The 25,947-nt window shown below is 34.9% G+C and overlaps 1 protein-coding gene across 3 annotated transcripts in view; it reads right to left on the reverse strand.

Moving 5' to 3' along the window:
- Window positions 1-25,947, reverse strand: part of BCAS3 (BCAS3 microtubule associated cell migration factor) — a 568,366-nt gene that overhangs the window by 380,024 nt on the left and 162,395 nt on the right. For all 3 annotated transcript variants that reach the window (XM_068530786.1, XM_068530787.1, XM_068530788.1), the window contains exon 13: window positions 19,762-19,855. In XM_068530786.1, coding sequence (XP_068386887.1) covers window positions 19,762-19,855 — 94 coding nt within the window. The remainder of the gene's footprint in view (window positions 1-19,761; window positions 19,856-25,947) is intronic.

Genomic DNA, 25,947 nt, shown 5'->3' on the forward strand with positions numbered 1-25,947 from the left:
CTCGAACCCATGTCCCCTGCATTGGCAGGCAGATTCTCAACCGCTGCACCACCAGGGAAGCCCCACAAAGCAAATTTTGATGAGATGTCATAGCTAAGAATTCTGTGCCCAACACAAGTCACAAAAATTTTGTTTTCCTGTCCAATTTCTCAGTTTTGTATTTAACCTTTAGGTCTATCATCCATTTTGCATTAATTTTTGTATAAAGTGTGAGGTATAAGACAAATTAAATTTTTTGCAAATAATGTCCAATTGTTTCAGCAGGATTACTTGAATAGACTATTCTTTATCCATTAAATGTTTAATCTACTCTAAATCCATTGTCAACATGCCAAAGATCAACTGACTATATTTGTGTAGTTCTTTTTCCAGAAGTTCTATTCTGTTCCATTGATTTCTATGTTTATACTTTCATTAATACCACATTTTCTTAATTTAAGGTAACTTTGAAGGAAACTTTGAAATCAAGTAAAGCAGGTCCTCGTTTTCTAACCTTTTTCAAGATTGTTTTAGCTATTCCAATTCCTTTGCCTTTCCAAACACAGATTCAGCTTTTTGATATCTACAAACAACGGCGATAATGGACATCTTAACAATATTGATTCTTCTGATCTATGAACACCTCATATTTCTTTAATTTTTTTAAAATTTATTTTATTTATTTATTTTTGGCTGTGTTGGGTCTTCGTTGCTGTGCACGGGCTTTCTCTAGTTGTGGCCAGCAGGAGCTACTCTTCGTTGAGGTGTGCAGGCTTCTCATTGCAGTGGCTTCTCTTGTTACAGAGCACAGGCTCTAGGCATGTGAGCTTCAGTAGTTGTGGCATGTGGGTTCAGTAGTTGTGGCTCATGGGCTCTAGAACGCAGGCTCAGTAGTTGTGGCACACGGGCTTCGTTGCTCCATGGCATGTGGGATCTTCCCAGACCAGGGCTCGAACCCATGTCCCCTGCATTGACAGGCGGATTCTTAACCACTGCGCCACCAGGGAAGCCCCAACACCTCATTTTCTTGATATGTGTGTTCTTTGACATTTTTTTTTCTTGTTCAGCACATTGATTATAAATATATTTTCTTAGAGCTACTATAAATGGTACTCTATTTCAATTATCAATTTTTCCTTGTTAGTATATAGAGATATAATTGACATTTATATATACTTGTGTGCATACCTATATAGTCTGCCAATTCTAGGAGTTTTTATGTAGATTACATGGAATTTTCTTTCCAAACATATAGTATGTGAAAAGACATAGTTTGATTTTTTTCCTTTCCAAACCGCATGCCTTTTTTTTCTTTTTCTTGACTTACTACATTTGCTGAGGTAAACAGGAATGGTGAGAAGCAATATTCATGCCTTGTTCTATATTTTAGGAGAAAGTATTCAATCTTTAAGTATGATACCAGCTGTAGATTTTTTGTAAAATGCCCTGTATCAAGTTAAGGACATTCCTTTCTACTTGTAATTTGTTGAGAGTTTTAATAATGAACAGATGTCAAATTTTTCTAGTGCTTTTCTGCACCTATGAGATGATTACCTGGTTTTTCTTCTTTGGTCAATTAATATGGTAAATTTTAATAATGAAAAGTTATCAAAAGTGGAACAATCTTGCATTCCTGGGATAAACTCCACTTGGTCAAAATCCTTTATTACATGCAGTTGCATTGAATTAGCTAAAATTTTGTTGAAGATTTTCGTGACTGTGTTCCTGAGGGATACTGATTTGTAGTTTTCTTTTCTAATAATGTGTTCGTCTATTTCTGGAATCAGGGTAAAGCTGGTCTTGTTGCAAAATGTTCCTTTTATTTTCTAGAAGAAATACTTAAATAAATTTCCAGTAGAATTTGCCAGTAAAACTATGTGGGCCTTTTTGTGTGTGTGTGAAGATTTTTAGATATTAATAGTAATTTAATTTCTCTTTAATTTAAATTTTGTTAATTTAAAATGTAAAATGTAATTTTTCTTCTTGGAGGAATTACTCTCTATAACTCAAGGATACTGTCTGTAGGGTCTTTAGTACACTTTTTCATTCACGATACCGAAAATTTGTGTCCTTTCTCTTCATTTCTTGGCAGTCTAGCTAGATCTTTTCAAGGAAACCATTTTGGTGTCATTGGTTTTCTCTTTTCCATTTCACTGATTTCTCTTATCTTCCTCCTTTTGCTATAACGACCTTCTACTACTATATCCTTCATTTTACTTGCTTTAGTTATATTTCCTCTTTCTTTTTTCAAGTTTCTTAAGGTTGAAGCTTAGATTACTATGTCAGGAAGATATGTTTTTTAGTTTCCAAATGTTTGGGTATCTTCCAGGTATCATTCATATATTGATTTCTAGTTTAATTCCATTACAACAAGAAATTAGTTTTATGTCTCAGAATGATATATCTTGGTAACTGTTCAATGTACACTTGAACACCTGGTATGTCTTATCAGTGTCAATTTAATTTAACTGATAGTGTTATTTGGATCTTCAACATCCTTACTTACTGATTACCTGCTTTTGTGTTCTATTACTGCATAGAAGTTAACATCTCCAAGCATAATCATAAATATGCTTTTTTTCCCAGTTATATAAGCTCCCTAAATTTCAGGCCTTTTTTTAAAATATAAATTTACTTACTTACTTACTTATTTATTTATGGCTGTGTTGGGTCTTTGTTGCTGAGCGCAGGCTTTCTCTAGTTGTGGCGAGCGGCGGCTACTCTTCGTTGCGGTGCACGGGCTTCTCATTGTGGTGGCTTCTCTTGTTGCGGAGCATGGGTTCTAGGCATGCAGGCTTCAGCAGTTGTGGCTCGCGGGCTCTAGAGCGCAGGCTCAGTAGTTGTGGTGCACGGGCTTCGTTGCTCCACGGCATGTGGGATCTTCCCGGACCAGGGCTCAAACCTGTGTCCCCTGCACTGGCAGGCGGATTCTTAACCACTGTGCCACCAGGGAAGCCCCAGACCTACATTTTTTTAAGTTCATACACACTTAGGATTATTATGAGTTTTTGGTGAATTACCTCTTTTATCATAATGTCCCATTTTAACCCTAATATTTCCCTTGTTCTGAAGTAAACTTTTTCTGATATTCATATCACCACTTCTGTTTTGCATTGATTGGTATATGCATGGTATACACTTTTTTATTATTTTGCTTTCACAATCAATATATTATAAAATGACTGTGTTTTGGACAATAATCGGGATCTAGTTCTGGGGTTTTTTATTCCAATCTCAGACTTTTAATTGCTGTTTGTACATCATTCACATTTAGTGTGACTTATGGGTAGGGTTGAATTTACGTCTACCATTTTGTTATTTTTTTATTGTACCCTTTTTTCTGATTATATCCTTGGTTTTTTTTCCTTTTTTAAAAATTTTTGTTTTATATTGGAGTATTGTTGATTAACAATGTTGTGTTAGTTTCAGGTGTACAGCAAAGTCATTCAGTTATACCTATATATGTATCTATTCTTTTTCAAGTTATTTTCCCATTTAAGTTATTACTGAATATCGAGCAGAGTTCCCTGTGCAATACATAGGTCCTTGTTGGTTATATATTTTAAGTTGTACCCTTGTTTTTGATTTTTGTTTATTTATCTGCTCTTGCTTCCTTCCCATTCTTTGGATAATTTCACTATTTTTAATATCCAATTTTAATTTGTCTATTGGTTTTTACTAGTTGTTCCAGAGATTATAATACACATATTTAAATTTGTGTGTGTTTGTTAATATTTTGTCCAGAATTTTTATTTGTTTTCTGTGGGAAACAGAAGCAGAATCATATTTTTTAATTCCTAAAACTTTTCTTTGCTGAAAGAAAAGATTATGAAAGAATATTAAGCATCTGTGGAAAGATAAAATAGGCATTTATATGGGAAGATGAAGTATATTTGAGTTTGCTATTTATTGGCTAATATAAGGTATAGCTCTAGTCATTACATTAGATTAAAACATAGCAATATTAGATGACAGTGTCTTGGCTATTTCCAAGAGAATATATTTTAGATGATGAAAAGTGTCATTTATTGAGATCTACTTCAAATCTCTAACATTTTATATAACACTGCCACCCACTCTATGCCTAGCTATCATCATGAGGTCACTGACATACTTAATAATTTTTCCATATTGTTGTTGTTATTCAAACAATAAATTTCTAAGATGGGACATGTTCTTTTTTGTGGACAGTATTTCTTGACTCCTACTTTTTGCTTAGTTGTGGTAAGTTTGAATTATCACAATTCTACTACTATGTTCCGATTCCACATTCCCACAAAATTATTTTCTGCATATGACAAACAATTCAGTGGAAACATTCTAACAGCAAATGTGATGAACTCATATTTATATATTACTCATCTACTGAACATAAACTTCACTTGGTTTCTTTTATTAGCATATCAATATTTTACTCATAATTAGCATTCAAATAATAGTCCCTATTATGCAAATCAAAACTATTATTGTTTTGCATATGAACGATAATCACAGACGAAAACTTTTCAACGTGCTCCTAGTTTTTCAAACTGACATCAATATCTGTTTGGTTTCTAATATGCAAAACAAATTGAAATTTTTAGAGAATTAGTCCTTTGAAAATTTATCCTTATTATCGTCTGTGTATCCCGTCTCAAAAGCTTTCTTTTTCCACTTCTCCATGCAAATGTGGCTTCTATAATCCAGCAGTGAGCTCACTTTTTTGACAAAACTTTAAAATAATTTTTTTTTTAATTTTTAAAAAGTACAGAGGAAAGGAAGAAATAGCTAGTATAGTACTATACCAATAACATGCTTTCTTTTAATTTGTAATTTCCTCTTTTGCACATCTGCTGGGAGAAATGACAAGCTTCTTTTTTCTAGAAAACAAGTTAAAAAGCAGATATACATAAAAGGAAAGACTTGTACAGAGTAGACTGTGGCTTGAGAACTATTTATGCAGCATCAGAAGACTAAACCAGACTCTAGCCTGGCCATAAACTAAACCCACGCCCCAAATGAGGTGCCAAGCCACAAAAAGCATTTGCGTCATCTGGGAATACAAGGAAAAGAAGGACTTCTAATTATAGGGCCTGGAAGCGGAAGCCTAGAGTGATTAGCTGTTTAGGCGCTGCTGTATGTTTATCTGGAAGCTTCCTCTCCTTCACTCTCAACCTTAAGTTTGATAGATGAGCATTAGCATTAGAGGGTGGGGACTAAAGCTACTGATGGTACATGGTGTTCTCCAAAATCTGAGGTAGCTGGAGACTGAACATTAAGGCTTTTGCGGCCTCATAAGAACATAAGTCTTTTCAACTGGGCGTCAGCTGGTTAACCCGAAAGGCAAAATTAAAGAGTAGCAAACCTTGACTGGGCATATGCTATAAAATCTTGGAAACATGAGTAGGGAAGCCTTTTTTGCTATATACTATTTATAACACCTACCTAATTATATGGTTCTTTATCACATACACACATATGAACTGGAAGACAAATTACCAGCTATTCACACTCTCTCCAAAAAGAGACATATACTGGGTCATATAGAAATCTTTACAGGAACTCAGATTATTATCACTCATAAAATAACTCTATGTTTTAGTATTAACTCTTGTGAATTTAATACTTCCCCATCAATACTTATACAGATGGAAACTTAAAAATTATTAAAGTTTGTAATCTTTAAATGTCCTAACATCTTCACTTAAATAATTATTTTCTTCCTTTTATTTTGCATCATGAAATTGTTAAGCTTCTAAAGACATCTTTGGCCATATCCAATAGGTAAATATTCTAGTATTCATTACTTTCAACAGTTTATTCATCCAACAGACATAGAGGAAAAGTGGTAAATGTCTATGTATACCCTTATTGTTCCAAGTGGCTGGATATATTTCTTGTCACAAGCCAGAATAATTTTTAAACTGTATTAACCTTTACTAATGTGTAATTTATATAAAACACACTCATTTAAAGTGTACAGTTTGATGACTATGACAAGTATGTATACCTATGCAGCTACTACCATAATCAAGATAGAGAACATGTGAAAAAACTCCCTTGTGTCCACTTGCAGTCCATCCCCGCCCCATCGCCTGGCCCCAGGCAACCACTGATTGGCTTTCTGTCATTATGAATTAATATTGCCTACTTGGGCATTTCATGTAATGGAATCATGTAATATTTTGCTAAACCTATTCACTACAGGTAAGAGTAGTCCGTGCACTTATTTATATTATTGAGTAGTGTTCCATTATATGGATATATGACAATTATATATCCATTAAGCAGTTGATTCTTGTTTTTGGCTGTTGTGGAGATTCAACTACAAGTCTCTCTGTGGACATATGTTTTCATTTCTCTTAGGTGAATATTTAGGAGGGGAATTGCTGGGTCATACGTACACTTAACTGTATATGAAACTGGGAAAATGTTTTTCCAAAGCGGCTGTATCATTTTACCTTCCCGTGAACTCCATAATTTTGCAACATTTGGTATTGCCGCTCTTTTTAAATTTAATCACTTCAGTGAGCACTTGGTTTCTTGTGGTTTAAATATGCTATGTTCCTTGGTGACCAGTGATGTTGGGGTGCTAAGTGGCTATTTACATATTTTCTTTTGTGACATGATTGCTCAAATCTTTTGCCCATTTTAAATTGTTTGGTCTTTATCTTATATACATTAAAAGTATATTTATATTACATTATAAAATACATATAAACTTATGTATGTATATATTTATCTCAAATATTTTCTCCCAGTTTATGGCATCCCACTTCATTTGCTTAACCGTATGTTTCCCAAAAGGTTTAATGAAGACCAATCTGACGGTTTGTTTTTTTGGTGTCCTATCTAAGAAATCTTCCCCTATCCCTCCTGGGTCACAATAATATAATCCTTCTGTTTCCTTTTTAAAGGTTTATAGTTTCAGGTTTTAAGTTAAGTCTATGATTGATTTTGAGTTAAATTTTTGTGTATGGTGTTAAAGAAAAGTTTATTTTTCCCAAACAGATATGCCAGGTGTTCTAGCACCATTTGTTGAGAAAACTATGCTATCCCTAACGAATTACTTGACACTTCGGTTGAAAATCAAAAGACCCTAAGTGTTTGATCAATTCCTGGATTCTATTCCATCCATCTATGACTATATTTACCCAAAACCATCTTTTCTACATTACTGTAGATTTATCAAGTAAGTCAGAAATTTAGGTAGTTTCAGTTTTTAAAATTTACTCATCTTTTTCAAGATTGATTTAACTATTTTAGATCCTTTGAATCTCCATATAATTTTAGAATAAGCTTCCGTTGATTATTTTTGGTTTAAACATTCACTTTTAATAAAGCTAACTGTTAGTGAACAATATTAACACAAAACACTCATAGGATATCAAAGCACAACAGTGATAAAACATTTTTATGAAAACATGGTTTTCTACCATAATTGAATTAATGAGTTTTCTCACCATATAATTAATTGTAACAGCACAACATAGAAGGTCACTAGGATGGCAAAAATGTAAAATTTTTAGATAAAGCAGTTACCTTGGGAACATTCTTATGTACCAACACAATGCTACCATCCTCAAAGAAAAATTATATACACAGATACAGATAAACACACACGCACACACACACACAGCAATACTAAATTAATGTCACAGACAATCATTGCTACAAGTTCATAATAAAATACATTTCAAGGGCTTCCCTGGTGGCACAGTGGTTGAGAATCTGCCTGCCAATGCAGGGGACACGGGTTCGAGCCCTGGTCTGGGAAGATCCCACATGCCACGGAGCAACTAAGCCCGTGTGCCACAACTACTGAGACTGCGCGTCTGGAGCCTGTGCTCCACAACAAGAGAGGCTGCGATAGTGAGAGGCCCACGCACGGCGATGAAGAGTGGTCCCCGCTTGCCGCAACTAGAGAAAGCCCTCGCACAGAAACGAAGACCCAACACAGCCAAAAATAAATAAATAAATAAATAAAAGTGAAATTCTTTAAAAAAAAAAAATACATTTCGAATTGAGGTTAATAGGATTTTGGTAGACAGATCAGTCTGCTTAGAAGAGATATTTTATGTATTAAGACTGTAAGAGATAAATTGAAAGGTAAATTTGGAAATTTAGGAATTTCCAAAGGAATGCCATTTGATGTACTTCACAGATGTATGAAAGAGAACTTTAAAATTTTCTGGTTGGAGTTTATACGTGTGTGTGTGTGTGTGTGTGTGTGTGTGTGTGTGTGTGTAGATATATATATAGTTAGAAATTCACCAAGCTATACACTTAAGATTTGTACAATCTGTACCATATAACTACAGTTCAATAAAAATGAAGACGAACCAAAACAATAACAAGGGTGAGGGAACAAAATAACATTGGTGGTTTTATCTACAGTGAAAGAAGAGAGGGAAAAGATAAAGATGCTAAAGAGAGAAGTTAGAGAGTTAAAACACTACCCCTATGGGGGAAAGAAACACACCAAAAAATAAAGAAAGAACATAGCAGTCATAGAGGGATGTATAAGAAATACAGATACATAGTGAGGAGGCAAGAAAGAGGTCTACAAGTCTCAGATGTGCAGCGTGGCCAAATGAGTGGTCAAAGCACCATTATTCATGAATTCCACTGTGTATATATGAAAATATAACAGATTTAATTCAGGGTTCTAACAGGGGAGATCAGAAACCATGTAACACATAATGATTAGATGGAAGATAAAATTTGGTCATCACTTAACACTTTTATTTTGGGTATATTTGCAAACATAGCAAATATTAGAAAATAGATCTATATCTATATAGACAAATACAATAGCTTCTTAGCCCATCAAAAAGATATGATTTGAAAAAAGAGAGACCAACAACAATAACAAGAACAATCAAAAACTTCCCATGAAATAATGGAGGTATGGGGTTGGGGGGAGTGAACTTAGTTCATTTTTAATTAAGTAATAATTTTATTTTTTCTATGCTATTGGTAAGACTTTGATAAGACTTTAAGATTATGTTTATTAATTTTGAATAGACTGCTGCTTTCACATTTTCCTTCTCATCCTCCATTCCTGCAACCACTCCCATCCTTTCTCACAATAGGTACCCACCATACTGAATTTAATATATGTCCTTTGAAATATGCTTATCCTTGAAAGAAATACTTAAACTGTTTTCAGAGCACTGTTCAAAATATTGAATAAAAAAAAATTTAATATATGGCAAGAATATAGACCAATCTGAAAGAGGAAACTGAAACAAGCCTGAAGCTAGGGGAGGGCCAGAGCATTCTAGAAGAGTGGAAAGGAGAAGGGACAACAATATTCAAGTACTTAACTGTTTTAAAGTTGTCCTTTAAAAAGTTTAATTCAACCTTGGCTACTTTGCCTGTATGTACTTGGTTATAGATATCCTTCTTTACCTTCTTCAAAATTCAGTACTGGGTCTATATTGTTGTTGTAGCTCTAGTGTTACAGGCATATATATTTACTTCACGTTTTTACACAGTATGCCACTGTATGCATTCACATCTTTCAGTAGTTCATTCAGTATTAATTGAGCATCTTTGCTGTGGCAGTGGTGGCAGTGAAGGAGCAGGGCCCCTCCTTACTAATGGACATCCAGGATTCCAGGACTGGATTAGTACTTTTGTGGGCTCTGGACATTTTTGCCTTCATGGACACCCCCCCACCCCTCCAGGAAAAAAATATTTTATGACTACTGTTGTTGGTTTTAAATGTGTATTAAGGCATTCTGTCAACCTAAAAGTTTATATATATATATTTTTTTGCATTTAAAAGGAATGAAACGTTTTGGTGGGACCCTAAAATTATTGTGGGCCCTAGGCATGGTGCCTACTGTACTTTATGGCACATCAAACCTGAAAAGTTTGACTCTCATACAAGCCCAGTGCCACAATGAACAGAGCGAAGACAACAAATTCTCCAAGGAGCAATCCATTACATGAGTAAAAGACATCACTTCACAAGATGAAAAAACAGGAGAGTAACTACAGACCTCTAATGGAAACATCCCCTTGTTGGTGGGGTGGGGGGGGGGGGGCAGGGGGTGGCAATAAACTCTTCAAGCTGCTTTTGCATTGTTAATGATATAGCATGACTGACTTACAGTAATAAACCAAAGCTGTCAGATGAGAGGAAAAATCTAAAGCCACATAATTCTATAAATCTACGAGGCATAGACGTTAACAAAAAATCAAGACAAGGTATTTTTCTGACAACTTGCTATGATCAATGGGGAAAACTGTGCAAAAAAGAAAAATCCAACTTTTTAAATGATTAACCTGAGACCACCATCACCTTTCGATATATAGCATTTAAGCAACCAGAAAAATTTCAAGTCTGTTAAAGATGCAGTCAAGCATCCAAAGGGGTACATGTTTAATCTACTTTACTAGAGACCCAATGTTCATTTTCCTCTTATTAATGGATGGAAAAGCAATTTCCCTGCCAAGGAAGGGTAATTATTTAAAATGTAGATGTGTTGCCCTTCACAGCTCTAGGCTACTCAGTTGGCAGAAGTAACGCCTCTGGAAAGCAGATCAATTATTTACCGAATTAAAGACAACAGGTCTGTTTGAGAAACGTCAGGCTGATTGCAAGGAGTTGAGAATTTCTTCCTTACATTTTTAATTTCCAATTTAATTAATAAAGAAATACATATCTTCCTTGGTGTCAAATGCATACAATTAATAATATGCCAATCTAGTGTACCAAGTCACACAAATATGATATAGTTTCCACAAGATATTTTAAATTTAATTTCAATATTAATTACATGTGATATGCATCTGCATTTAATATAACTGGCATCATGGAATAATCCCACAATTGAGGGAGGGAGACAATTCTTGTTGAAATCACAAATTGGAAGTAAGTTGGTTTTATTCAACAAATGACTAATTACATTAAATTAATGCCTTATCTCTGCCCTGCCAGAGTTTTCCCATAATTATAATGATAGAAAAAGACAATTAATTAATGTAATTATTCAATGTGTACTTACTCACTATCAACTATGTGAAAATTACCAGGCTAATAATACCTGAGGACGAAATAAAAGCTTACCTCTAACAGAAAACATGTTGAAAGGATACTCTTGATGGATATAAATAAAAACTAGGATGAGGGAGGTTAATAATAATGAAAACAACAACAACTGATACTTCAATAAATGTCTCAGTATATTTTACGTATTGTTTTAGATGCCAGTATAGCCCTCATTTTGTTGATGAGGAAACGGAAGTACTGTGAATGATCCAAGCAGATTAAGTAGCTTGCCTTATTAAGTAGCAGGATGAAGGGGTGACATGATATTTTACATAGGATCAGGTAAGTCTTCCCAAAATGATACTTAAGATGGGATTCAACAGATAAATAAGAGCCAGGGAAAAGAAGGTTCCAGGCAGAGGTAAAATGATGTAACATGTTTAAGGAGCTGAAAAATAGCTAGAATGGCCAAATATGGGAAGAAAAATGTTGATCAGGTTGAAGCAGTAAACTTGTACCAGGCTGTAATACTTTTCGACAACACACTCAATAATAAGGAAGTTGTTGAAAGACGGAAGTATCATTAACATTTAACATTTCTTACAAAATATGTGAATATCTTAAAATGGAAGTAAACATGGAGTATGATACAACAATAACAGTTGAACAGAATAACCTAGAATTGGGCTGTGATCAAACAAGACTTTCTAAAAACAAGAATAACTGAACGATTCTCATACATACTGTTATAGAGTAAATGTTTGTATAGCCCCAAAATTCCTATATTGAAATGCTAAAAACCCAGTGTGGCTATATGTGGAATGGGGGGTGAGGGGGGTGGTCTCTGTGGAAGTAACTAAGTTGAAATGAGGTCATAAGGGTGAGGCCCTGATCTGATAGTATTAGTATCCTGGTAAGAAGAGACACCACAGAGACAGCTCCCTCTCTCTCTCTCTGTGTGTGTCTCTCTCTCTCCCTGCTCCCTTGTACCAAGGAAAGGCCATGTGATGACACATCGAGAAGGTGGCTATTTCTTAGCCAGGAAGAAACACCTCAGTAGAAACCATCAGCTAGAAACCTGATCTTGGACTTCCAGCCTCAATCACTGTGGGAAAAGAAATTTCGGTTGTTTAAGCCACCGAGCCTATGGTATTGCATTCTGGCAGCCCGAGATGACTAATACATGTACACAGGTTATTGTCTAAACCTGGTATCATAGAGAACATTTTACATGTCAAATGACCAGTGAGCAGGATTTTGGGATGGATTTATAAAATCAAAAGAGGCTATTGTTCTTGCTCTATAACAAACTGATGAAGAACATAATAAAGTTGTAAAAAATACTATTTGAAAGTTCAATAAGTAAAAGTAGCTGCTCTCACCTTGAGCAGAACAGCAGGAGGAAGAGGGGTCCAAGATAGGTGAGGATAAGGAGAACTCAGCAACCTTTTGAAAAATTTTCAATGGCTCAATTTGAGCTGACGTGACAGATTAGAATACCACCCCCACAAAAGTACAACTCTGTACCCAACTAATCAAGAGGATTAAGATTAATAATGCCAAAAGCTGTGAATAAAGAAAGAGAGCTGACAGTTGCTGAAAGAAAAAATAACCACTGAACTAAACTATCATATCTAGTTGACATATTCCTCAAAATTATGAGCAAAATACAGATACTGTCAATCAAAAAAATGCTTTAAAAAAGTAATCTTTATCAGAGAAACCAGAAATAGCCAACAGAAGTATGTTATTGAGGAAAGTACAAAAGCAATTCCATGGAGGAAGCATAATATCTTGAAAAAATTATGAAGTAGATGGGGCTTCCCTGGTGGCGCAGTGGTTGAGAATCTGCCTGCTAATGCAGGGGACACGGGTTCGAGCCCTGGTCTGGGAAGATCCCACATGCCGCAGAGCAACTAGGCCCGTGAGCCACAACTACTGAGCCTGCGCGTCAGGAGCCTGTGCTCCGCAACAAGAGAGGCCGCGATAGTGAGAGGCCCGCGCACCGCGATGAAGAGCGGCCCCTGCTTGCCACAACTAGAGAAAGCCCTCGCACAGAAATGAAGACCCAACAGAGCCAAATAAATAAATTAAAAAAAAAAATTATGAAGTAGCAAAGAATAGGGGAAAACCATGACCTAAACCTGGTCATAAACCTAAAATAACACAAAGGGGATCATAAATTTAAATATAAATGTAGGCACTTCCCTGGTGGTCCAGTGGTTAAGAATCCGCCTTCCAATGCAGGAGACACGGGTTCGATCCCTGGTCAGGGAACTAAGATCCCACATGCCACAGGGCAACTAAGCCCACGTGCCACAACTACTGAGCCCATGTGCCACAACTAGAGAGGCTGCATGCCCCAACTAATGAGCACGCACGCTCTGGAGCCCACACGCCACAATTAGAGAGAGCCCTCACCACAACAAAGCCCTCATCCCACATGCTGCAACAAAGATCCTGAGTGCTGCAGCTAAGACCCGACACAGCCAAGTAAATAAAATTTAAAAAAAAAAGAAGCTCACAAATGTACAGCATAATCCCAAATTTACGAATAAAAAATTATTTAAAAAATTGGGCTTCCCTGATGGTGCAATGGTTAAGAATCCGCCTGGCAATGCAAGGGACACGGGTTCAAGCCCTGGTCCGGGAAGATCCCACATGCTGCGGAGCAACTAGGCCCGTGCGCCACAACTACTGAGCCTGCGCTCTAGAGCCCGCGAGACACAACTACTGAGCCCATGTGCCACAACTACTGAAGCCCGCGCGCCCTAGAGCCCATGCTCCACAACAAGAGAAGCCACCGCAATGAGAGGCCCACACACCACAATGAAGAGTAGCCCCCACTCGCCACAAACAGAGAAAGCCCACGCTCCGCAATGAAGACCCAACACGGTCAAAAATAAATAAATAAATAAATAAATAGAAAAAAATGGATTTCACAAAAAGTAAAAAATTTTGCTCTGCAAAGGACCCTATTAAAAATACAAAAGGAAAAACTTCTTACTGGGAAAAAAGATTTCCACATCACATATCTTACAGAGGACCTATATCTAGTGTATATATATATACAAAATAGAAAATGATGAGACTACCAAATGCTAGCAAGGATACAGAGAAACCATGTCTAGAGGATTAAAGGGAAGTATGAGAATAAGGTCTCACCAAGTAGGGAAAATCAATAAAGAGATAACATTATAAAAAGAAACAAATAGAAATCTGGAGTAGAAAAGTATTTACAATAACTGAAATGAAAAATTCAACAGAGGGGCTGGCTCGAAAAGCAGATTTAAACAGCAGAAAAAATCAATTGAGAGTATCCAGCTTGACAAAAAAAGAACATAGAAAAATGAACAGAGCCTCTGAGATCTGTGGGATACTATCGAGGAGGTGAATCTACAGGAGTCCCAGAAGGAAAGAAGAGGGGAAAAGAGGCAGAAATAATGACTGAGAAGTCCCAAATTTCATGAAAAACATTTAGGACAGTGAAGCTACTTTGTATGATACTATAATGGTGAGTACATGTCCATATTAATTTGTTAAAACCCGTAGAAATTACACCACCAAGAGTGAACCCTAATGTAAACTGTGGACTTTGGTTGATAATAATGTGTCAACATGGGTTCATCAATGGGTTCATCAACTGTAAGAAAATGATCAATGTGGTGTGGAATGCTGTTAGCGTGGGAGGTTGTGGGTGTGGGCCTGGGGGGTGGAGGGGATGTGAGAAAGGTGGAATACGAGAGCTCTCTGCACTTTCCATTCACTTTTGCTGTGGACCTAAAACTGCTCTAAAAAATAGTTTAGTAATTTTAAAAGAAGTTCCCTAGAAAAGGTTGAAAATACAATAGAAAATATACGCATCGTGTATCTAAATAATTGAAAGCAACAAACTTACACCACCCATATTGAATCTGCCTAGATCTAAGCATGATGCCTCTCTGGTTCTTCTAACCAAAACATAAATGTTGCCATTAAAATATTTGTTTTAATTCAGGACTCAGTCACAGCTAATAAACAAGAATGGGAAGGAGAAATTGAAAAACAAACTGAATGCAGCTGCTGAACTGAAAGTTCCACAGCTCTATTTAATGGTATCCCTTAATTTCTTCTCTGAATAGGTCCCATACAAGGCTGAACTGCATGCCACCCAGTCAAACAACCTACATTTTCTCCTTAATTCACTTTGCAGTGTTATTCCATCATGCACATTGTTTTTAAAATTTCTCAGGAGGTGGACAACATTCCTGGTTTGTTCTTGAATTTTGATACACAGGACGTGGTAGTAATTCTGGCAGCTAAAAATATGCCTCTCTAAATAAAAGTATAACAGTGATACATATATACAGGGAAACCAGTTAGAGAAAATCAGGTTTAAAAACAAAAAACAGGCAATCAACTTTTCTTATATGTTTTGTTTCACTTATTTTTTTAAGTGAACTTCCCTATGCCCATTAAAAGTACTTCAACACGCACTATTGTTATTATCGGCCACATTACATACCAAATGAAAATGCCTTTAACCAAATAGAGAATTATTAGAGGGTTAGTTAAAACTTGAAATATAAATAAATTTTGAAATACATATTGGATACATGTAAGGAAAAACTGGGGTATTACTAGGGGATTTACAAAGTTACATTTTGAAAAGGTACTATTTAAACAACAACAAAACAAGTGTTATGGCAAGGGCCATTTAAATTAGATGCCTTTGTACAAAATAGCAATTAATGAAAGTTCAGAAGCTAACAGAAATAACTCAGCCAGAGAACAGAAAAGTGCCTCATCTTATAAGTAAAGTCATAGAGAACTTAAATTTTGATAGAAAATACATTTGATCTCCCCAAAATATTTTAAGTATTACATAAAAAATTACAAGGAAAAAAAATAACTACTAAGATATTCATGCATTTACAAATGGCAAAGAAGCCTCTTGCCTCAAATATTTCATATGTCTGTGTGTATGTCTGAATCCGAGAGTGTTAGGATAAAACGAGGAACGTGATACAGAAACTGAACAAGCAAAATAAAATGTCACCTAGTGATAGGAGCTGGATAATAGTCAGCAGCCATAGCTGAGTGCAATGCCTTTCTCTAAGACGTTGTTCAGCTACTGAATAGCTAAAATAAAATCAAGGTTTTCAAATCATTGAGAATTGAATATTTTATGTACACACTTGTTCATACTCAAACAATAAAAGCCATATTCTGAATGGCAAAAATACTCAGAGATGAACAGTAAATAACGAAGATGAATTGTAAGCAACTGCACGAAATCTGTGTCTACCAGCTTCTATAAAAGATTTTGCAAACCAATGTTGTGAGTGCTTCCTGAATTATGACCCCTCCATTTAATTCAAATTTTTACACAGATACAAAGCATTTTATAAAATTTTGCAGAAATGATGACACACTGAAAAATAAATCTGCCACATAACAAACTGATGAGTCCACTGTATAGCCTCTGCTTCAAAATCTATGTCAAATGTGCCATATTTTTTTTGCCTCATTCATTCAACTAACATTAATTTATATACCAGGCACTGAATCATTATTTCCTAATCATCTTTTGCTTCCAATTTAGAACTGACTTCCTTTTTAAGAACTTTCTCCAAAAGCAAAAGACCAAGTTAATATTCACCTCCTAGCACTCCGTCCTTACTCCCCAAAGGATTTATCTTCCTTTTTAAAAAAAAGTCCCTATGCCACCAGCAGACTCCATGGGTAGGGACTGAACCAGGCACTGTGAATGAAGTCTAGCTTCCAATGTGTTTAGTTTAAACAGGTGAAATCACACCAAGCATGAATGGGCTCATAAACATTTTAGTGCCATGAACCTTTTCAGCAATATGGTGAAGCCTACGAACCTCTCTCTTAGAATAATATTTTTTTAAAGACAAAGTAAAATACTTAGGGTTATAAAAATTGACATGTGGTAGAATATGTTTTTATTAATATATTAAAATAAAGGCTCTACCATGATTTTGAACCATAAGTATTATTTAGAGAATTATATAAATAACATCAAAATGATATGAAAATATCCATTATTTCTATTACAAACTCAAAAGCAAGCTAGTATTTCAGTGGTTTATTGTACATATTCATAAGTGAAAGAAATTTTCATTACAGGTTAAAGAAAATAAGGATGTAATTTTTTTTTTTTCTTTCTAGGTTCACATACTGTCTAAATATTACCCATGGACCTCTCAGACCCAGGTTAAGAAGCTCTATTTTAGATTCAAGAAGAACTGTAAGAGATCCTAAAACTCATAAAATAGTTCTCATAAAATTCTCTTCCCTCCAAGAAATTACAAGATTTGGTGTGAGACCAAATTAAGAATACAACAGTACAAGAATGTCAATTTATATGTACTGAAGTGTTACATAACACACCAAAGGAAAGATCCATCAAAGAAATAATTGATAAGCTGGATTTCATTAAAATTAAATACTTTGATTTTCAGAAACCATTTCAAGAGAACGAGAAGACAAATCACAGACTGGGAGAAAATACGTACAAAACACATATTTGATACAGGAGTGTTATCCAAAATATACAAAGAACCCTTAAAACTCAACAATCAAAAAATGAACAAACCAATTAAAAAATGGATGAAAGATACAGACAGCTCAATAAATAATATATACAGATGGCGAATAATGTATGATACATCCATACAATAGAATATTATTCAGTGCTAAAAAGAAATGAGCAATCAAGGCATGAAAAGACACAGAGGAGACTTAAATATCTGCATATTAGTAAGTGAAAGAAGCCAATCTGAAATGGCTACATACTGTAATATTCCAACTATATGACATTCTGAAACTATGAAAACCGGTACACAATGACACAATGATAGAGGTAACTACAACAGTCTTTAAGTTATATAAGATGTTCTGGTAACAATGGAAATTCATAGACAGGAAAAAATACAGCTTCAGACTTCTGAAGCACCCTAACTAAGGCAATATGAAATATATATTAATACAAAGGAGATCTGACATAACAGATGGACTATCAAAATGAGCCATACTGGTTACTCCAAGTAGACTGCTATAAGTGACATAACTTCCAGACTGTTTCTTCAAATTTAACTTAATTCCCACAACATTCAGAACATTTCAATAAATCTTTGTCTTCATTACTTAAATCAATCCTAATGATCAACAATTACTACAAAATCTTCCTCTCTATTGAAAATACCTAAGATAATCGGAGGAAAATCATTCAAAATACTTTATATTATCCTCTTACCATCATTCTTTATCTGAAAAGATGAAAAGAAGGGGGAAAAGATGGGCCTTTCCATCAATTTTACCTAATATTCTGCAGAATAAGATAAAAATGGCAGTCTCTTCAGACCCACCAAGCAAGGAAAAGATTGCAAACTTAACAAAGACTGTTTCAGCTCTGAAAGCATAAGAGCAATTTTATCTTTTATTCATAATCAAAGTATTTTAAAAATAAGTCCACTGAAGTGGAATTCCACCACTGGACGTATTAAACCAATTCCTAACTATGAAAATTGGTAAAGAGAAAGTATTACATTTTTGCCCTGTTTTTTGCATACAGGAGAACTATGGTTCATTTATGGTTGATGAGAGAAAAATCTTATTTTAAATAGAATAACAGCAGTTAATCAACGCTGAAAATATGATAGAATTAGAAAAACCACCATTCTATAGCCTTCAACGTAACAAAACTATTTAGTAAAAAGTTGTTTCACAAATGAGGCCAAAATAACACCCTGCACTTGCTAATCTCCACAAGACAACCTATTTGCAAAATGTAGATGTTTGATGGGTCACTAACTTATTCTTGTGATCAAACATAGTATCATAAATTGCAAGAGAGCCTGATATAATGTGTCTCCTGCTGGGATGAAATGATGTAGACAGGAATACTTAGGAAGTTTAAAAAAAAATCTTTAGGCCTGAATGTATTTAAAAAGCCTTTTAGGGAATAAGGAAAACATTATTATAATGAAAAAAATATGTGAGAAATGCAGAATTTGGATAAGATAACTGCTCTGGACACTGAAATTTAGGGGGAAAAAGGTGAAAGTAATAAATTGGATTAAAAGGAGCTAAAGAGACATAAAATGTAAGAAGTAAACTTTAATTAGACCTTGATTTGAAGCAGTTAGAGAACCCATTTTTGAGACAATTGAGAAATTTTAAATTATGACTTGGATATTAGATAATATAATGTGTTACTTTTCTGAATATAATATAATATTTGGCTATAAAGTACAAGAAGGGCCTTACTCTTAGAAAATGCATGCTTAATTCGTAGTGGGTGAAATGTCATCACGTATGTAACTTACATTCAAACAGTTCAGCAAAATACAAACACACACACACACACACACACACACACACACACTATATTAAAATGTGAAGACCTGTTTAATCAGGGTTACAGTACATCTGTCACTGTATTGTTAAAAAGAAACTTGAAGTTACAGAGAAAATGCCATTCACATACATATGTAGTTTCGAATATTGAAGTCCTTGCCTTACTAATAATACAGAAATCAATGCAATTCAACAGCACAGTTTATCTACTATTATTTATCTACTGCTACTACTCAATCACAACTTTGCTCAGCGTAAAACTAATCTTTAGAGGGTTTCTAAATTTTTATTATAAATTCATTCATTCAATAATCACTTACTGAAAACTATTTACTTATCTCATATACACTAACACATATATTTCATATTTTCTATTTTCAAAAAATTGGTTGGAAAACCCATAACATAAATGGGGGGTTGGGGGGGGAAGGACATACCGCTTGTATTAAAAGCCATACAGCACACTGGTTTTTCATGAGCAGGGAAATGGGCCACGATGCCATCACTGTCAGAATCCTCACTCACAAGCACCTTTACAAAAAGGAAGAAGGCAAATGGAAGTTAACCAACTACTGAGCCTGAAGATATACACAGCTACACCACTGCATCCCTGACCAAATAACATGTTTCCGCTACATTTGAAGATTATTCTTGGCAATATAAGGTGAGAATGTCACTTCAGAAATAAGGAAAAGATGTAACATGTCCCCAGCAGATCAGTCATATAACCTCTAAAAACAGTTGGTTGACTTGACTGTACATGACAGAGACAATAATTTCTTGAATCGTAGGTTCAGAAAAAAACGAAAAGCATAAAGTCAGCTATGCAGAGCTTCATCTACGAACAGGAACAAGAGTTCTTATTGTGTTACGGCCTGCTGAAAAACTCTTGGCCGTGACTGGAACAGAACAGTGAAAAACAACATAAGTTAAATACAAACAAACAGCCATATATTAGAGGAATTATCGAAGTATTTTTTACTTAAAATACAAAAGTTATGGTCTTTTGTACTTTAATCTAACTCCTAGATTTTAGATGGACACATCACTTCTTTGAAAATATTACCAAGCAAAAGTATATTAGAACAGGCAGTTTTGTATCTCAAATTTATTCCCCTTAATTTTCTTACTAAGCATATTGAAATACAATTTACATTCCATACAATTTGCCCATTGTGAGTACACTGTTCAATGATCCCTAAGGAAAAAAGTTTTAAAATAACATGTATTCGTTTTACAAAGCAAGTAATTAACTCAAGAAACAAAAAAGTTTCACATATCTAATGTTGCAAAGGAAAAACCTACTGTACCAATATTGGATCATGATAGACATAAAGAATTTAATCTGAAGTAATCCAGGAAGTAGTCCTACACTGGCAAAGTTAGTTTTTCTTTTAGAGTAAAAAGCTTTACAGAGGTATAATTTACATTCCATAAAAGTCACTTATTTTATGTTTACAATTCAATGATTTTATACAGTACTATAACCATTACAACAATCCATTATATAGAAACATCTGATTTGTCACCCTTTCCTATCTTAATGCTTTAATCTTCTTGCCTTATTGTTCTGGCTAGAACCTGCAATTCAGTTAAGCTGCAGACTGATCATTTTTCTGTCTGTAGATTTTCTTCATTACCACTTAAACCATTTTGAAGTATTCACTTCAGTTCTGTTAAGTATACTCATATTGTTATCTAACAGATTTCTAGAACTTTTTCATCTTGCAAAACTTAAATTCTATACCCACTAAACACTAATTCTTCCTCTTCCCTCCTCCCATCCGTAGTAACCACCTTTTAATTTTGTTTCCATGATTTTGACTACTTTAGATATTCAAAATAAAAGGAAGAATTTAGTATTTGTACTTTTGTGACTAGCTATTTCCCTTAGCACAATGTCCTCAAGGTTCATCCACATTGTAACATGTAAAAAGATTTCCTTCTTTCCTAAGGCTGTGCAGTATTATTACATTGTATGTATATACCACATTTCTCTTTATCCATTTATCTGGCAATGGACATTTGGATTGCTTCCACCTCCCGGGTACCGTGAGTAACACTGCAAAGAACAGGAGTGTGTAAATATCTCTTCAAGATCCTGATTTGAATTATTCTGCATATAAATGCCGAAGTGGGATTACTGGATCACATGGTAATTCTATTTTTAATTTTTTGAGAAACTTTCATACTGATTTCCATAATGGCTGCATCATTTTACATTCCCACCAAAAGTTCACAAGGGTTCCAACTTCTCCCCATATTCTGACAACACTGTTAAATTCTGTTCTGTTGATAGTGGTCATCCTGATAGGTAGGAGGTGATATTTCACCGTGTTTTTGATTTGCTAATGATTAGTGATGTTGAGCATCTTTTCATATGCTTATTGGACATCCCCCTACATCTTCTTTGGAGAAGTTTCTATTCAAGTCCTATGTCCATTTGTTAATCGGGTTATTTTTTTTATTATTATTATTGTTGAGTTGTAGAAACTCCTTATTCATACTATATATTAATTCCTTGTCAGCCATATGATTTACAATGCTTTTCTCCCACTCCATAGGGTGCCTTTTCACTTGGTTGATTTTTTCCATTTAGACACAGAAGTTTTAAAGTTTGATGTAGCTCCATTTGCCTATTTTTTATTTTGTTACCTGTGCTTTTGGTTTAATATTTAAGAAATCATTGCCTGATCCAATGTCCTAAAGATTTTCTCCTACGTTTTCTTGTAGGAGTTTAATAGTTTCCAGTCTAATGGTTGGGTCTATAATCTATAACCATTTTTGTATATGGAATAAGGTAAGGGTCCAACTTCATTCTTTTGCATGTAGCTATCCAGTTTTCCGAACCTCATTTGTTGAAGAGACTGCCATTTCCCCACTGTGAGCTTTTTCCAACCTTGTCAAAAATCTTTCGGATGCATATGCATGGTCTTATTTCTGCACTCTCTATTCTGTTCCATTGGTCTACATATCTATCTTTACGCCAGTATCACATCATCTTAATTACCATCGCTTTGCAATAGGATTTGAAATGAGGCAGAGTTGTGTTGTTTTTCTTTTTCCAAGATTGTTTCGGCTTTTCAGGGTCCCTTCAGATTCCATAAGAATATTAGGATGGCTTTTTCTATTACTGCCACAAAATGTCATAGAGATTTTGATAGGTATTGCATTTAATATCACATTAGGTGTTATGGATATTTTAACAACATTGTCTTCAAATCCACAAGCATGAGATGTTTTTCCCACTTTTTGTATCTTCTTTCATTTCTTTTAACAATGTATTATAGTTTTCAGTGTACAAGTCTTTCACCTCCTTGTTTTCGTTTATCCCTAAGAGTTTGTTTTCTTAAAAAAAAAAAATCAACAAAATTGACAGCCCTTAATTAGACTAACAAAAAAAGAGAGAAAATTCAAATAGCTAAAATTAGAAATGATTATTTAGTAACATATTGTTTAGCCTCCATGTGTTTGTGTTTTTTACATTTTTTTCCCTGTAATTGATTTCTAATCTCATAGCGTTGTGGTCAGAAAAGATGCTTGATATGATTTCAGTTTTCTTAAATTTACTGAGGCTTGATTTGTGACCCAAGAAGTGATCTATCCTGGAGAATGTTCCATGCGCACTTGAGAAGAAAGTATAATCTGCTGTTTTTTGGACTCAATGTCCTATAAATATCAATTAAATCTATCTGGTCTATTGTGTCATTTAAAGCTTGTGTATCCTTATTAATTTTATGTTTGGGTGATCTGTCCATTGGTGTAAGTGAGGTTTTAAAGTCCCTCACTATTATTGTGTTACTGTAGATTTCCTCTTTTAGAGCTGTTAGCAGTTGCCTCATGTATTGAGGCACTCCTATGTTGGGTACATACATATTTATAATTGTTATATCTTCTTCTTGGATTGATCCCTTGATCATTATGTAGTGTCCTTCCTTGTCTCTTGTAACACTCTTTATTTTAAAGTCTATTTTACCTGATATGAGTGTTGCTACTCCAGCTTTCTTTTGATTTCCATTTGCATGGAATATCTTTTTCCATCCCCTCCCTTTCAGAATGGCCATCATCAAAAAATCTACAAGCAATAAATGCTGGAGAGGGTGTGGAGAAAAGGGAACCCTCTTGCACTGTTGGTGGGAATGTAAATTGATACAGCCACTATGGAGAACAGTATGGAGGTTCCTTCAAAAACTAAAAATAGAATTACCATATGACCCAGCAATCCCACTACTGGGCATATACCCAGAGAAAACCATAATTCAAAAAGACACATGCGGGGCTTCCCTGGTGGTGCAGTGGTTGAGAATCCGCCTGCCAATGCAGGGGACACGGGTTCGGGCCCTGGTCTGGGAGGATCCCGCATGCCGCGGAGCAACTGGGCCCATGAGCCGCAGTTGCTGAGCCTGCGCGTCTGGAGCCTGTGCTCCGCAACGGGAGAGGCCGCGATAGTGAGAGGCCCGCGCACTGCGATGAAGAGTGGCCCCCGCTTGCCGCAAGTGGGGAAAGCCCTCGCACAGAAATGAGGACCCAACACAGCCAAAAATAAATAAATAAATTTATTAAAAAAAAAAAAACAAAACTCTTTAAAAGATCTACTCTTAGCATCTTTCAAATATGCAATGCAGTGTTATTAACTATAGTCACCATGCTGTCTATTAAAAAAAAAAAAAAAAAGACACATGCATCCCAATGTTCACTGCAGCACTATTTACAATAGCCAGGTCATGGGAGCAACCTAAATGCCCATCGACAGACGAATGGATAAAGAAGATGTGGTACATATATACAATGGAATATTACTCAGCCATAAAAAGGAACAAAATTGGGTCATTTGTACAGACATGGATGGATCTAGAGACTGTCATACAGAGTGAAGTAAGTCAGAAAGAGGAAAACAAATATCATATATTAATGCATATATGTGGAACCTAGAAAAATGGTACAGATGAACCGGTTTGCAGGGCAGAAATAGAGACACAGATGTAGAGAACGTATGGACACCAAGGGGGGAAAGGGGCGGGGGTTTGTGTGTGTGTGTGTGTGTGACAAATTGGGAGATTGGGATTGACATATATACACTAATATATATAAAATGGATAACTAATAAGAACCTGCTGTATAAAAAAATAAAATTCAAAAATTCAAAAAAATAAAAATAAAATTAGAAATGAAGCAAGAGCCATTAAAACTGATGTCACAGAAATAAAAAGGATTATAAGATATATCTATGAGGCCCTCATTGTCCTGAGACCAAAACAAGAGAAAGACAAAAAGAAAACTACAAATCAATATCCCTGATGAATAATGATGCAAAAATCTAAAAGAAAACAGGATCAAACCAAATTCAACACATTAAAAGGACCAAACACCAAGAAAAGTGAGACTTATACTTGGAATGTAAGGATGGTTCAACATACAAAAATCAATTAATGTAATATACCACATTAACAAACTGAAGAACAAAAGATGATTGATCGATCATCTCAATCAATGCAGAAAAAGAATTTGACAAAATTCAACCACTTTCATGATAAAAACACTCAACAAACTAGGAATACATGGAAACTACCTCAATACAATAAAAGTTACATATGCAGAGTCCAAAGCTAATATTACACACAATGGGCAAGACTGAAAGCTTTTCCTCTAAGATCAGTAAAAAGGCAAGGATGCCAACACTCAGTACTACTATTCAACACAGTACTATAAGGTCTAGCCATAGCAACCAGACCAAAAGGAGGGGAAAAAAAGAAAAAGAAAAGAAATACAAGGCATACAAATTGGAAAAGAAAGAAAATTATCTCTGTAATAGATTTTACAGATTACACACACACATACACACACAAAAAAATTCAACAAAGTTGCAGGATATAAAATTAACACTCACCATCAGTTTCGTTTCTATACACTAACAAAGACCAAATTAAAAAGGAAATTAAGAAAACAATCCCATTTGCTATATCATCAGATTTATCAACTTTGTTAATCTTTTCAAAGAACCAGTTTTGGATTCTCCCCATCATTTCACTGTTTGTTATTTTGTTGACTCCTGGTAATATTTCTATTATTTACTTCATTTGTCTTGCTTTGGTTATAATTTGCTGTTTTTGAAATCTCTTAATGGAGAGCTAAGATTATTAATTTAGGACCACTTTTCTTTTCTACTATAACCATTTAAAGCTGTAATTTTCCCATTATTCAATAATATAGCTGCAATTATAATTTCTGATATGTTCTATTTCTATGTTCATTGCATTCAAAATATTTTCTAATTTCCTTGAGACTCCTTCATTTCATAATTTCATTCTATTACTGATTTCCATTCTTTAGATTTGCTTTATGGTCAATCATATGGTCTATCTTGGAAAGTGTTCCAGATGTTCTTGAAAACAAACTTACGTTTGTAGGTTTTGGGGGAAGATTTAGGTCATGTTGGTTGACAGTCTTAATCAAGTCTTCTAAATCTTTAAAAATTTTCTGTATAGCTTTTCCATCAATTATTGAAAGCACAGTATTTAAATCTCAAACTGTAAATGTTAGCTAGAATTTCTTCTTTCCATCTGTCAGATTTTGTTTAATGCTTGCTGCACTATGTTATTAGGTGTTTACACATTATTAATTGT

Source organism: Eschrichtius robustus, chromosome 20, assembly GCF_028021215.1.
Source record: "Eschrichtius robustus isolate mEscRob2 chromosome 20, mEscRob2.pri, whole genome shotgun sequence".
Lineage (NCBI taxonomy): Eukaryota > Metazoa > Chordata > Mammalia > Artiodactyla > Eschrichtiidae > Eschrichtius > Eschrichtius robustus.